The following is a 12,942-nucleotide window of genomic DNA, read 5'->3' as shown; positions in this document are numbered from 1 at the left end:
CACACACACGGTGGGGGGGGGGGGGGGGTGAGGAACAGAAACACACGCACGAGAATTCTAAAAGTGAGAAAAAACGCTTTTGTGAGAATGCAACATTCTGTTTGAAACGGCGATTAACAAGCATGCAGAATCTGACGTAGAATGTGCGTTTTCCGGATTAAAACAACCAGTAGAAGCGCATAATACCCAAAAATCAATATAGCTCTCTTTAACCTAATCTAAACTCTATCAAATTTGGTATGATTATAAACCAGGGAATTAGACGAATCCGAATCTGTTTTGAGAAACAATCTATTATGCAGTATTAAACATTTACCGATGTGTAGAATAATGTCAGAATAAATTCTGACCTCTCCCCACGCGCTGAATAGGCGTGCCGTCAGACAAAGGGAATCTTGGCGCCACAAAAATTCCCACTCGTGATTGGCTCCCATGCTCAGAATGGGCGTGCTCCTGTTTCATTCATATTTTGGAGACGTGTCCATCTTCTGTGTCTTCTCGCTCTTCTTCACTTCTGCGCTACAATTCTAGCAATCCCACTCTAGTCTCTAGTTCTAGTCTAAACGGCTAGTCTCTCTAACTCATAGCTTTAACTTCGCTTCAGAGAGCCTTGCTCTCCGTTTACTTTCCGTTTCTAAGACTAAGTCTTTATTTTTATACAAGTTTTAAAGCTACTTCCTTGATCCAGCGTTTTAACGAGCGAAAGCTTAGCGTCTCCACTCTGCGTAAAACCAACCACGTGACGCAACCCGGAAACCCGCGAGGCTCCAAAAGAAACAGCGCTCGCACCAGTCGACTTTCCAACGACAAACACAGTAGGCTAATTCCAAATCTGATCTTTGAAACAAAGCTAGTTAAGGTTGTCTGAGAATCCTCCGGTCTCTTGATTATTGAAAGTATTCCTTAAACTGCAATCTCTCTCTCTCTCTCATCTCTCTCTCTCATCTCTCTCATACCTCACTCTCTCTCTCTCTCTCTCTCTCTCTCTCTCTCTCTCTCCATCTCTTGGTTAATATCATGTTACTATATATACACGCCACGTAATCGTTTTATAATCATTTGTCTTGTTTATGCATATTGTTAAGATTGATCGTGTACGTACTTTAATGTGTCTTTTATTAAACTTCATTTAATCTTTGCCTGAGTTCACATGTGTTTTATGAATCCATAAAATCTGAAATCCCTGAAAATCAGATCTTCTATGCTACCTTTTAAAAACGCTCTACCACACTTTTAAACATTGCATAGTTTAAATATTCCCGATCTGATCTCTTGGAGGGTAAGTTATCTCCATTAATGGCCATATGGATGTAATTTTGCTTGCCAAGAACTAAACGGATCGAAGTGTTGAGGTAAATATTATATGTTATACGCATTAATGGTTAAAAGTTGTATTTCCAAGTACGACTGATTAAGATCATTCCTTTTCTCTGTATGTATATTGTCCGGAGTGATCCTGATACATATTCATATGGTCAAAACGGTATAAGCCCATATTTGGAACCATTTTAGAGCGTATGCAAATAAAATTCGTCAAAACCATGAATATTTAATTTCACATTTGAGTGCTAATTTCCCCAATTTATACTCAAAGTCAATATTGCTACAATACTTAATCTCATTTGAAAAGGTTTAATGTTGCAAATAGTAATCAAATGCAGTATATCTGTCCATCCATCCATCCATCTTCTTCCGCTTATCCGGGGCCGGGTCGCGGGGGCAGCAGTCTAAGCAGAGACACCCAGACTTCCCTCTCCCTAGACACTTCCTCCAGCTCTTCCGGGGGGACACCGAGGCGTTCCCAGGCCAGCCGGGAGACATAGTCTCTCCAGCGTGTCCTAGGTCTTCCTCGGGGTCTCCTCCCGGTGGGACGTGCCCGGAACACCTTCCCAGGGAGGCGTTCAGGAGGCATCCGAAACAGATGCCCGAGCCACCTCAGCTGACCCCTCTCGATGTGGAGGAGCAGCGACTCTACTCTGAGCTCCTCCCGAGTGACCGAGCTCCTCACCCTATCTCTAAGGGATCGCCCAGCCACTCTGCGGAGAAAGCTCATTTCGGCCGCCTGTATCCGGGATCTTGTTCTTTCGGTCATGACCCAAAGCTCATGACCATAGGTGAGAGTAGGAACGTAGATTGACCGGTAAATCGAGAGCTTCGCCTTGCGGCTCAGCTCTTTCTTCACCACGACAGACCGGTACAACGACCGCATTACTGCAGCAGCTGCACCGATCCGTCTGTCAATCTCCCGTTCCATCCTTCCCTCACTCGTGAACAAGACCCCAAGATACTTAAACTCCTCCACTTGAGGCAGGAACTCTCCACCAACCTGAAGTGAGCAAGCCACCCTTTTCCGACTGAGGACCATGGCCTCGGATTTGGAGGTGCTGATTCTCATCCCAGCCGCTTCACACTCGGCTGCAAACCGTCCCAGTGCATGCTGAAGGTCCTGGTCTGATGGGGCCAACACGACAACATCATCCGCAAAGAGCAGAGACGAAATCGTGTGGTCCCCGAACCTGACACCCTCCGGCCCCTGGCTGCGCCTAGAAATTCTGTCCATAAATATTATGAACAGAACCGGCGACAAAGGGCAGCCCTGCCGAAGTCCAACATGCACCGGGAACAAGTCTGACTTACTGCCGGCAATGCGAACCAAGCTCCTGCTCCGGTCGTATAGGGACCGGACAGCCCTTAGCAAAGGACCCCGGACCCCATACTCCCGGAGCACCCTCCACAGGCCGCCTCGAGGGACACAGTCGAATGCCTTCTCCAAATCCACAAAGCACATGTGGATTGGTTGGGCAAACTCCCATGAACCCTCCAGCACCCTGTAGAGGGTATAGAGCTGGTCCAGTGTTCCACGGCCGGGACGAAAACCGCACTGTTCCTCCTGAATCCGAGGTTCTACTATCGGCCGTAATCTCCTCTCCAGTACCCTAGCAGTATATCTGTGTATTTGTTAATTTATGACTAAGGTTGGAAGGATGGACATGTTTATTTGCATGATCTATTTTTGCCTTTAATTTATGCCTCCTTGTGGCTGCCTGTGTAATTGTGTTACTGGAATGAGTTTCATAAGGTTCCCAGGAATTGAGTTTTATTGTGATTTATTGTTTTATTCAGTCCAGTTCAATCACATACACCACTGTGGACAAATAATACAACCCCATAATGTAATGTAAACACACAAAATACCTTTTATTAGATGATGGTGTTTTCTCACTGAAGTTTGGTGGATAACCTTTAGACCGGTCACTCTTCAGAGACACAGAGCTGGACACATGTGAGCCTGATCTTACACTGATCACACAAAGAACAGAGAGAAAACACTTTAGTAAAGGAGGATCAACTGTGTCTGAAACACATCTGTGTCTTTATCTAATCCTCCACAGAAATACACACACTCAGACAATTTACAGTTTTATAGTTAACCATCATTTTATTTTACTGGCTCACATTAGTTTAAAAATGTCTTTAATATACATGAGTGAGATTAAATATGTTGAGGATTTAAAAGATAGTTGACCATAATTTAAGAGAACATGTCAAGTTTTTGTTTATTGACAGAATAGAGAGCAGAAATGTCTGTGCGACACAGTTTTGTTAGCATACTTGAATTAAATTAAGTGTATAGTTGTTTTCTAATGTATATCAATAATTTTATAATCTAAAAACTAAAGTCATTTATTTTGATTAATTCAGCGTCTAGAACGTTATTAAATGATTAACTGTGATATTTTATATAAAGCAAGCAGAGCTTTTTTAAGCGTAATTTAAGAAGTTCAAAATTGAAGCTGTGCAAAGCATTTGCAAATATAAAGCAATGCTTAAAGCTGCAGTCCGGCACTTTTTTGGGTTTAAAAATATCAAAAAAGAAATTTTTGGAAAAAAACGTTACCAGCCAGTGTTCAAAACGATCTGCTTGCCTTACCTCGATTCAAAACGGTAAGCTTGTAATAATGATTTTAATTCCAGTGGTACTGGTGGATTTCCGCGGGAATTTCGAGCATGTCTTTGCGTCATTACGTCACATCTGTACACATAGAGAAGGAGTCCCCGGCTAGCGTGTGTGGATGATGGAGGTGGAGGTTTAGCTTAGCACTTGGTATGGCGGATCCCGAAAGTTTAAAGCCACAATCACCAGTGACAACTGGAGATTCACCAGTTGTAAAACCCAAAGACTTCGGACTTCAGAGTGGCTACAGAAAAAATATATATTTTTCACGTTTTGACGTGATATAAGCAATCGTTAGATTTAATCAGCATGATATAGCTACTGCAATGCTTCCCCCCACCCCCCGAATTTGGTCAGAACAAAAGTGAATGTTACTTACTTGTTCAGATGACATTTTCCGATGAAAATTCTAATGTTGACACTTTCAAAAAGTATACTCTGAGATTGCTGATGACAGTAACGTTACAGTATCCACAGCGACGCGGCAGCCTCAATACATTGTGTTCATCCGCGCTGTTTCATGCCGATTTACTACCCACGCACAGTTAATAATTCCGCGAATAACTGCAATTGCAGATTTCGAACAGAGATGGCGACAAAGAGGAAAAACGACGGACTGCAGCTTTAAAGTTGTGATATTGACAGGGAAACACAAAGTCCAGTGGAGTTTAAACAGCTAGTGTGAAACAGACGCAGTCTTACCTGTGTTTCTCTGAGAGACTCATCTGAGAGAGAGAGTCCTTTCCTCTTTCCTCTGACATACTGCAGCTAAACTGACCCTGGAAACTGACCAGCACTGCTTTCTGCAACACTCAATCCTTCAGCATCACCTGCAAATCACACCATTTTACACAGATGAACCACATCTTATCCAGGGCTCGCAAAATCGCCCGCCCGACGTCCCGGGGCTATTGTGTTTTCCAGTCGGGCTACCAAAATGCATAACCGGCCTGCCCGACGGGCTATCTGAACTAGTGTTCGCTTCAGTCTTGTTATAATCAGATTCAGCGCGTTCTTCATCTTCAATCCGCAGTGGCGCCGAACAGAGCGCACGTCAGAAACAGAGGACAGGGTGTGTGTGTGTGTGTGTGTGTGTGTGTGTGTGTATGTATCTGAGCCTCATTGGTCTGTCACTGCTCGTCAATGTCAGAATATTAGAGATTACCAATCAAATCAAAGTAGGCGGGATTTATATTCACAGAAGCTACTGAGCGCGAATTTGAGCAGAGCGACTCGACGCTTCAGTTTATGGTCAAGTGCGATAATGTAAGTAGCTAAACTAAATATTTCACATTTGACTTTTTTTTTTTTTTAGGTCATAAATGTTAAACAAATGACAAATTATCAAGCAAATGAATTTACTTGTCTAATTTCGCCATTTTGAACTGAAAATAGGCCTTTGTAACGTGACTTGTACTTCGTTTACTGTCATTGTGAGGGGACGAGAAACAAAGCCGTTTTCATCTTGTTAGGCACAATATTAATAACGAATGTGTACATGTTGAGAATTAATATTACAATTTGTAGCCTTCAGTAAATTAAAAAAGTTCAGCTTTAGGAGGGGAAGAGACAGGGCAAGATGAGGAGACTGAGAGAAAAAGAAAGAGGGATGGATCAGTCAAAGCTCAGCTTTAGGACGGGAATAGCCAGAGCAAGAGAAAAACAAAGAGAAAAAGAGTGATGCTGATGAGGAGAGAAAAATAATCAGCTGTGTGACATGGTTTTAAAGCTATTGTTGTCCAATTTTTTTGGCATTCAAAACATCTTAAAATGCACATGTAGATCAGAGAAATCAAAATCCCCTCGGGCCGCCGAGAAAATTATTGCAGATTGGCCCCCGAACACCCCTAACTAGTCTACATCACATTTGGGACCTCAGTGATGATAAAACCCTGCCATCTGCATGTTAATGAAACTAGTTAATTGTGAGCGTTAGACCCTAACCCAAAGTGTTACCTTTTTAAAAAAAATGTTTATCATACCCTCATTGGGGTCTGAGCCACAGACAGATTCATGTTCCACACTGGTCACACACATTTCACTTCAGAGAACCAGATGTATATTTGTATTGATGATTCTAATTTGATTATTTTATATCCAATTGTTGATATTTGTGTTTTGAAAAAGTTTTTGATTCATGTTTTGACTCCTAACCAATTTTCTACATTAAAAATTGTCTTTTTATGTGGGCTAGTAAAATTCATTTCGGGCTACCAAAATCTGAAGAGTGCCTGCCCGAAGGGCTACCAGCGATTTAGAAATTTTGCGAGCCCTGCTTATCTAATGCGGAGTTATCATCAACAACAGCAAAAACAATGTATAAAATAAAGTTGAACAACAAAGTGTTACAAACAAATATATTGCCACGTAAAATAACGAATGGTCTTAATCTTTTCTGATTGTTTAATGAGTTTAACTGACTCTAAATATTAGTTAATTTGGGAACAGAAATTTGATATATTCTCTATTACAATATAATATAATTTTACACTCATATTTACGGTAAGTAACTTACCCAATCTTTATTAATTGTGGAATCGTTTGTCATTTAATCATTACTTCAAGTTCACAATGGTGGTTGATTTCATTATGATCCTAAAATAACTGATAAAAAGTAAAAGTAACCAGAAGTATAATAGACATACTGTATAACTGTTAATCATAATTGTTATATGAACTGAAATATTCAGTTTAATAACAGCAGATTGTTGTTCATTGGCATTAGGCTTCATCTGTCTGTCTACTGTAAATGTCTGCTTCAAAAATACTTTCGATTTCACATCACGAAAACAACAGCCGAACACGGAAGAGGAAATGGGATTAAACTTTTTAGAAAAATATTTGTTTTCAATAAACCTTTCTCAACCATTCTCCTTTTGTAGTGTTTCTACTTCAAAAGATTGTCATTTCTGGCAGATTATTCTTCTGTTCGGAGTAGCAGAAGAACAGCTTCTGTAACTTCACATTTAAATCACGCTTAATGTACAATTTGCAGTTCCTAATAATTATAAACGACTGTAATGAAGAATGTATTAAACTTACTTGCAGTCTTGTCCACTAAGAAGTGAATTTATAAGTATTTTAAACTCAGTTCCGCTTGTTGTCAGTCCGCGCGTGTCGTTCTCAGAATCTCTTGCTGGTCTCGATGGATTGTGGATTAAACACATAAATGGTCGCGAGTGTTATTATATTTGGTAGCCATTGTGCTAAATTGACATCTGTAGAAATGTTTTCTAGATCATAGATTAAATCAAATCCAGTGAGCAACGTTGGTACAGGTTCAGGTGTTTACAGGTGTTGTTGCTTTCGTTTTCCTCTTCTTCGTGTGTTTTACAGGAGGGTTTGTAACAGCTGAACAGTTGCACACCGACACCTACTGCACTGGAGCGGGACATTATACCACATATATCTCTAAATCCTGTTTAAAACCTCTTAAATAGACATTTCAACAGTGCATCTGTTAAATTCCCTGTTTCTGGATTATTATCTAAGATGCTGGATATTGTAAATGACTGATATCCTGAGGTTTGTATTTTTATACATTGAATCCATAATTTGTTTGTTCACAATTAAACTCCACAGAGTAGCCCAAGCTAACTTTTAATTTAGGGCCCAACATTTTTTTATTTTTCGCTAAAGTTTGTTTTTTATTTATATTTGTCTGGATTCTATGTTTTTTTTATTTAATACAAATGTATCATCAAATATGGTGTCTTTTGAAATGAATCAGACAGTTTCAGTGTGTATTTGACAGTAGTTTTCCTCAGATAAAACGGGGAAAAGCTTGTGAAGTGAGTCTGAAGATCAGCTGTATGGGGTTATTATTGTTGCAATATTCCAAATAAATAGATTAATATTCACAAATAAATGTAAAGAGATTCACAAAAATGTATCGAATGCACAAATGAATAGATTAAGATCCACAAATAAATGTAAAGAGTTTCACAAAAAAATATAAAATTCACAAATAAATAAAATGAGATTTGCAAATAAATAAAACATTTACAAATGTTTTCTTATTTTACAAACACAACTCTGCCTGGCATTTATTTGTGAATCGGTTCCTGTGCATTTGTAAATCGCTGCACACATTTGTGAATCGGTTCCTGTGCATTTGTAAATCGCTGCACACATTTGTGAATCGGTTCCTGTGCATTTGTGAATCCCCTCACGCATTTGTGGATTTTGAAACACTTCTAGCGTAGACGTGCAGAGAAATCCACAAATAGGTGGACTCCACCCACCGCCTACTCAAGCCAATCAGATAACGGCCACATCGAGCTGGCCAATCGTAGCACGTTATCGCTTCAACCAATCACGTTAGGCTTTACGCTCGGGGCGGGAAGTGGGAACTGACTGATTCTTGCATCAATGAAAGGAGCACTGGAGCGCAGTAGTAGCGCTGAACTGTGTGTGGTAAAAACACTCTGTTTTCAAAAGATTGTTGGAGTTTAAGGCCTCTTTATATTTCCATCAGGATACACTCAGGGAATTATGATAATCAGAGATCCCGAGCATCATGAACAGTCTCTACACCGGCAAGAGGCGCGACACAGCGCGTCAAAAGCAAATAGCCACTGTCTGTTCACTGCTGCCGCTGCAGTTTAAATCATGTAAAACTAGCATGTTTGAAATGTTAACACACATTCCCTATGTGACGTCTGCTTAGCTTTATATGCATAATCGTGCTCTTAACGGCTCTGATCGTAGCCTGCTTATTGACTAGTGCTGGTTACTTAAATCATATTTCGTGATAGTGTACTGGACGCGGGGCAGTCATTGATAGTAAACGGATGCCCGCACTTCTGATGTAGCGGCTACTTCACGCAATTAGGACAAATGTTTTTGCACATTCGCTTTGCCCAGTGTAGATTGCCTCGCACAGGGTAGACACGATGCATGACATTATACGATTTTGCCTTTTAAAGCACAATCGCAGTGACAAATAGCAATAGGATATAAATAAATGTAATGTAGAATACCAAATATAAGCCCAAATACAAAAACATTTGTCCTAATTGCGTGAAGTAGCCGCTACATCAGAAGTGCGGGCATCCGTTTACTATCAATGACTGCCCCGCGTCCAGTACACTATCACGAAATATGATAGTAACCAGCACTAGTCAATAAGCAGGCAACGATCAGAGCCGTTAAGAGCACGATTATGCATATAAAGCTAAGCAGACGTCACATAGGGAATGTGTGTTAACATTTCAAACATGCTAGTTTTACATGATTTAAACTGCAGCGGCAGCAGTGAACAGACAGTGGCTATTTGCTTTTGACGCGCTGTGTCGCGCCTCTTGCCGGTGTAGAGACTGTTCATGATGCTCGGGATCTCTGATTATCATAATTCCCTGAGTGTATCCTGATGGAAATATAAAGAGGCCTTAAACTCCAACAATCTTTTGAAAACAGAGTGTTTTTACCACACACAGTTCAGCGCTACTACTGCGCTCCAGTGCTCCTTTCATTGATGCAAGAATCAGTCAGTTCCCACTTCCCGCCCCGAGCGTAAAGCCTAACGTGATTGGTTGAAGCGATAACGTGCTACGATTGGCCAGCTCGATGTGGCCGTTATCTGATTGGCTTGAGTAGGCGGTGGGTGGAGTCCACCTATTTGTGGATTTCTCTGCACGTCTACGCTAGAAGTGTTTCAAAATCCACAAATGCGTGAGGGGATTCACAAATGCACAGGAACCGATTCACAAATGTGTGCAGCGATTTACAAATGCACAGGAACCGATTCACAAATGTGTGCAGCGATTTACAAATGCACAGGAACCGATTCACAAATGTGTGCAGCGATTTACAAATGCACAGGAACCGATTCACAAATAAATGCCAGGCAGAGTTGTGTTTGTAAAATAAGAAAACATTTGTAAATGTTTTATTTATTTGCAAATCTCATTTTATTTATTTGTGAATTTTATATTTTTTTGTGAAACTCTTTACATTTATTTGTGGATCTTAATCTATTCATTTGTGCATTCGATACATTTTTGTGAATCTCTTTACATTTATTTGTGAATATTAATCTATTTATTTGGAATATTGCAACAATAATAACCCCATACAGCTGTGTGTGTGTGTGTGTGTGTGTGTGTGTGTGTGTGTGTGTGTGTGTGTGTGTGTGTGTCGAAGGTCATTTTCTTGATGGGACTTGATCATATATGGAGCACTGAGATGGTTTTGAACACCTTTTGTGCAATATATGGATTAATTTGAACGTAAATGAAGACGTCAGTAATCCAACATGGCGAACGAAGAACGGGATGCACGGGTAAGTGAAGTAAAATGTTTTTGGACAAGTGTTGTTACAGGACAGAAGGGACTGACACAAGGATGCAGGGGAATGTTATATTTATTGATCAACAGGTGAAAGGTCAGCAGTGCCGGTGAAGGACTGTAGTAGAGTTGATATCCAGATGAATAGAATCAGAGTGACACAGTTACACTTGCAGAATGGAGATCGGAATAGAGATTCACTTGAATAGCGGAGACACAGGAGGATTCACCGGAGACTTGGATTAATGAGGAAGACTCGGAGGAATCTTCAGGGAGACTGGTAAGTAGAGTTGTAGTCCTTCGTAGAGATCTCAGCGTAAGCGTCTTGATCCAAACGATACCGGACAAAGACTGAGAGTGAAGGTGAGGTTTAAATGCTGGGGTTGATTTCAGTGCTGATAATGTGCAGGTGTGTAAGTGATCAGTACTCAGGAGAGGCAGGGGCGGATCTACAGGGGGGCAATGGGGGACAGGTGCCCCCCCACTCTAGAGCCTTGCCCCCCTTACTTTGACTATCAAAAAACTGTACTTGTAAAAATAACCCGCCACTATGTCCACAAGCTTCTCAAAACAGTGAACTAAACAATAAAAAAAAATTCCAACATTGTATTTATTGATTTTACAAACATTTACATTAAAACAAGCACAGAAAAAATAATATACAAATAAAAATAAATATTTACAATAAAAATAAAAATTAAATGTATAAAAAACAACAAAAAAACAACAACATCTATACTACACAAACGTCGAGACAATGGTACATTAATATCATAACATGGTGAATGTTATACCTGGGGCCTGTTTCAATAAGGAGGTTCAACCAACTCTGAGTTAAAACTTGAACTGAGTTGACTTACCCTGAGATGGGAAACTCTGAGTTTTCGGTTACAGATCAGCTGAAATTAGTTAGTTCAATCAACTCTAAGTTGACTGACTCAAAGTTAAGTGCGTGCACCACAACTATAGAAAGCCATTATCAATGGAGCGCAGATACTATGAGTAACCATGGAAACAGCGCCAGACACAAAGAGGAATTACTGTTATACAGTGTTGGGTGTAAATAATTACCAAGTAATCTAAATATTGTAATTTAATTAAAGAGATTACTCTTAATTCTACTGTAATTTAAAATAAAATATGATGTAATTACATTAAATGCTGCATAGACTATTGTATATACACAATTCTGTGTAAAACTATAGTGGATTTAACATCCATTTTTAAAAGGTATATTTTTAATGTAACCTTCTCCCTCTACACACTTTGGTCAATTCAAGAATAATTCGTGCAATTGTACTGTTAATTTGAAAGCTCTTTTTGTTCTATAGTTGTAAAGCACTGTAATTGTTCTTGCGGGGTGATAATTGAGGCTGATTTATAAGGCGCGATTGAAGATTGAATGTTTACAATTGTGGTTCTGATGCTTTCTATTTTCTCAGTGAAGAAGTTCATGAAATCATTACTGCTAAACTGTAACGGGATATTTTGGTCAGGTGACGTTTGTTTATTTATTAGTCTAGCCACGGTGGTAAATAAAAATCTTGGATTATTTTGGTTGTTTTCTATTAGTTTGCGGAGATGCTCAGCCCTTGCCGCTTTTAGGGCCTTTTTATAACGTGACATACTGTCTTTCCACGCGATTCTAAAGACCTCTAAATTAGTTTGTTTCCATTTACGCTCTAATTTACGGGTTCTCTCTTTAGAACATGCGTAGTATTGTTGTACCATGGTGCTTTACTTTTCTCTCTGACCTTTTTTAATCTAATGGGTGCAACAATATCCAATGTTCTAGAGAGAATGGTGCTCATAGTGCTAGTTACTTCCTCTAATTCATCTGTTTGTTTGGGTTCAGGCAGTAACTGAGACAAATCAGATAAGCAATTTGAGAAATTATCTATGGTGGATGGAAGGATTGTTCTGCCTGGTTGGTAACGCGGTGCAGTATGACATAGTACTGTAGTCCGTAATATACAAGTTACCAGGAAGTGGTCACTGACACCATCACTTTGTGGTATTAATGATATCTATATCGGTTGGATCGGTTCCATATGATATAATTAAATCGAGTGTATGATTAAGACGATGAGTTGGTCCGGTGACGTTTTGCTTGACCCCAAAGGAGTTTAATAAATCTGTGAACGCAGCCCCTAACGCATCATTTGAATTATCTACGTGTATGTTAAAATCTCCAACAATTAATGCTTTATCGACGTTGACCAATAGATCTGAGAGAAAATCTGCAAACTCTTTTAGGAAATCAGCGTAGGGCCCTGGCGGTCTATATACAGTAGCCAAGGCTAGAGATAATAGGAATTTTTTTCTGACATCTAAGAGGGTAACATTTAATACAAGTACTTCAAACGAATTAAACCTGTCACCTGTTTTCTGAGTAACATTAAGAATATCTCTGTAGATTGTTGCAACACTGCCGCCATGACCAATCAGACGGGGCTCATGCTTATAACAGTATTCTGGGGGAGTAGACTCATTTAGACCGAAATAGTCATTTGGTTTAAGCCAGGTTTCAGTAAGGCAAAGTACATCGATGCTATTATCTGTGACTATTTCATTTACAATATCTGCTTTAGGTGTGAGTGATCTAATGTTCAGAAGACCTAGCTTTAGAAATTGTTTTTGTTCACTAATAGCGAGATTTTCTGTTTTAATAACAATTAGATTTTTCCTAGATCCTACAG

General features: G+C 39.8%; 1 protein-coding gene across 1 annotated transcript in view; it reads right to left on the bottom strand.

The window, feature by feature from the left end:
- LOC306998038 (NACHT, LRR and PYD domains-containing protein 12-like) overlaps positions 1 to 7,282 on the bottom strand; it is a 54,529-nt gene extending 47,247 nt beyond the window's left edge. The window contains exons 1-3 of the mRNA XM_079611770.1: positions 6,998 to 7,282; positions 4,658 to 4,785; positions 3,196 to 3,300 (exon numbers count right to left, since the gene is read on the bottom strand). Of these exons, the coding sequence (XP_079467896.1) occupies positions 3,196 to 3,300; positions 4,658 to 4,716 (164 nt within the window). The 5' untranslated portion in view covers positions 4,717 to 4,785; positions 6,998 to 7,282. The remainder of the gene's footprint in view (positions 1 to 3,195; positions 3,301 to 4,657; positions 4,786 to 6,997) is intronic.
- Positions 7,283 to 12,942: the final 5,660 nt, after the last annotated feature.

Source organism: Phoxinus phoxinus (genome assembly GCF_949152265.1).
Source record: "Phoxinus phoxinus genome assembly, chromosome: 5".
Taxonomy (NCBI): Eukaryota; Metazoa; Chordata; class Actinopteri; order Cypriniformes; family Leuciscidae; genus Phoxinus; species Phoxinus phoxinus.
The sequence above is the reverse complement of the archived record's forward strand: the minus strand, read 5'-3'. Positions and strand labels throughout refer to the sequence as shown.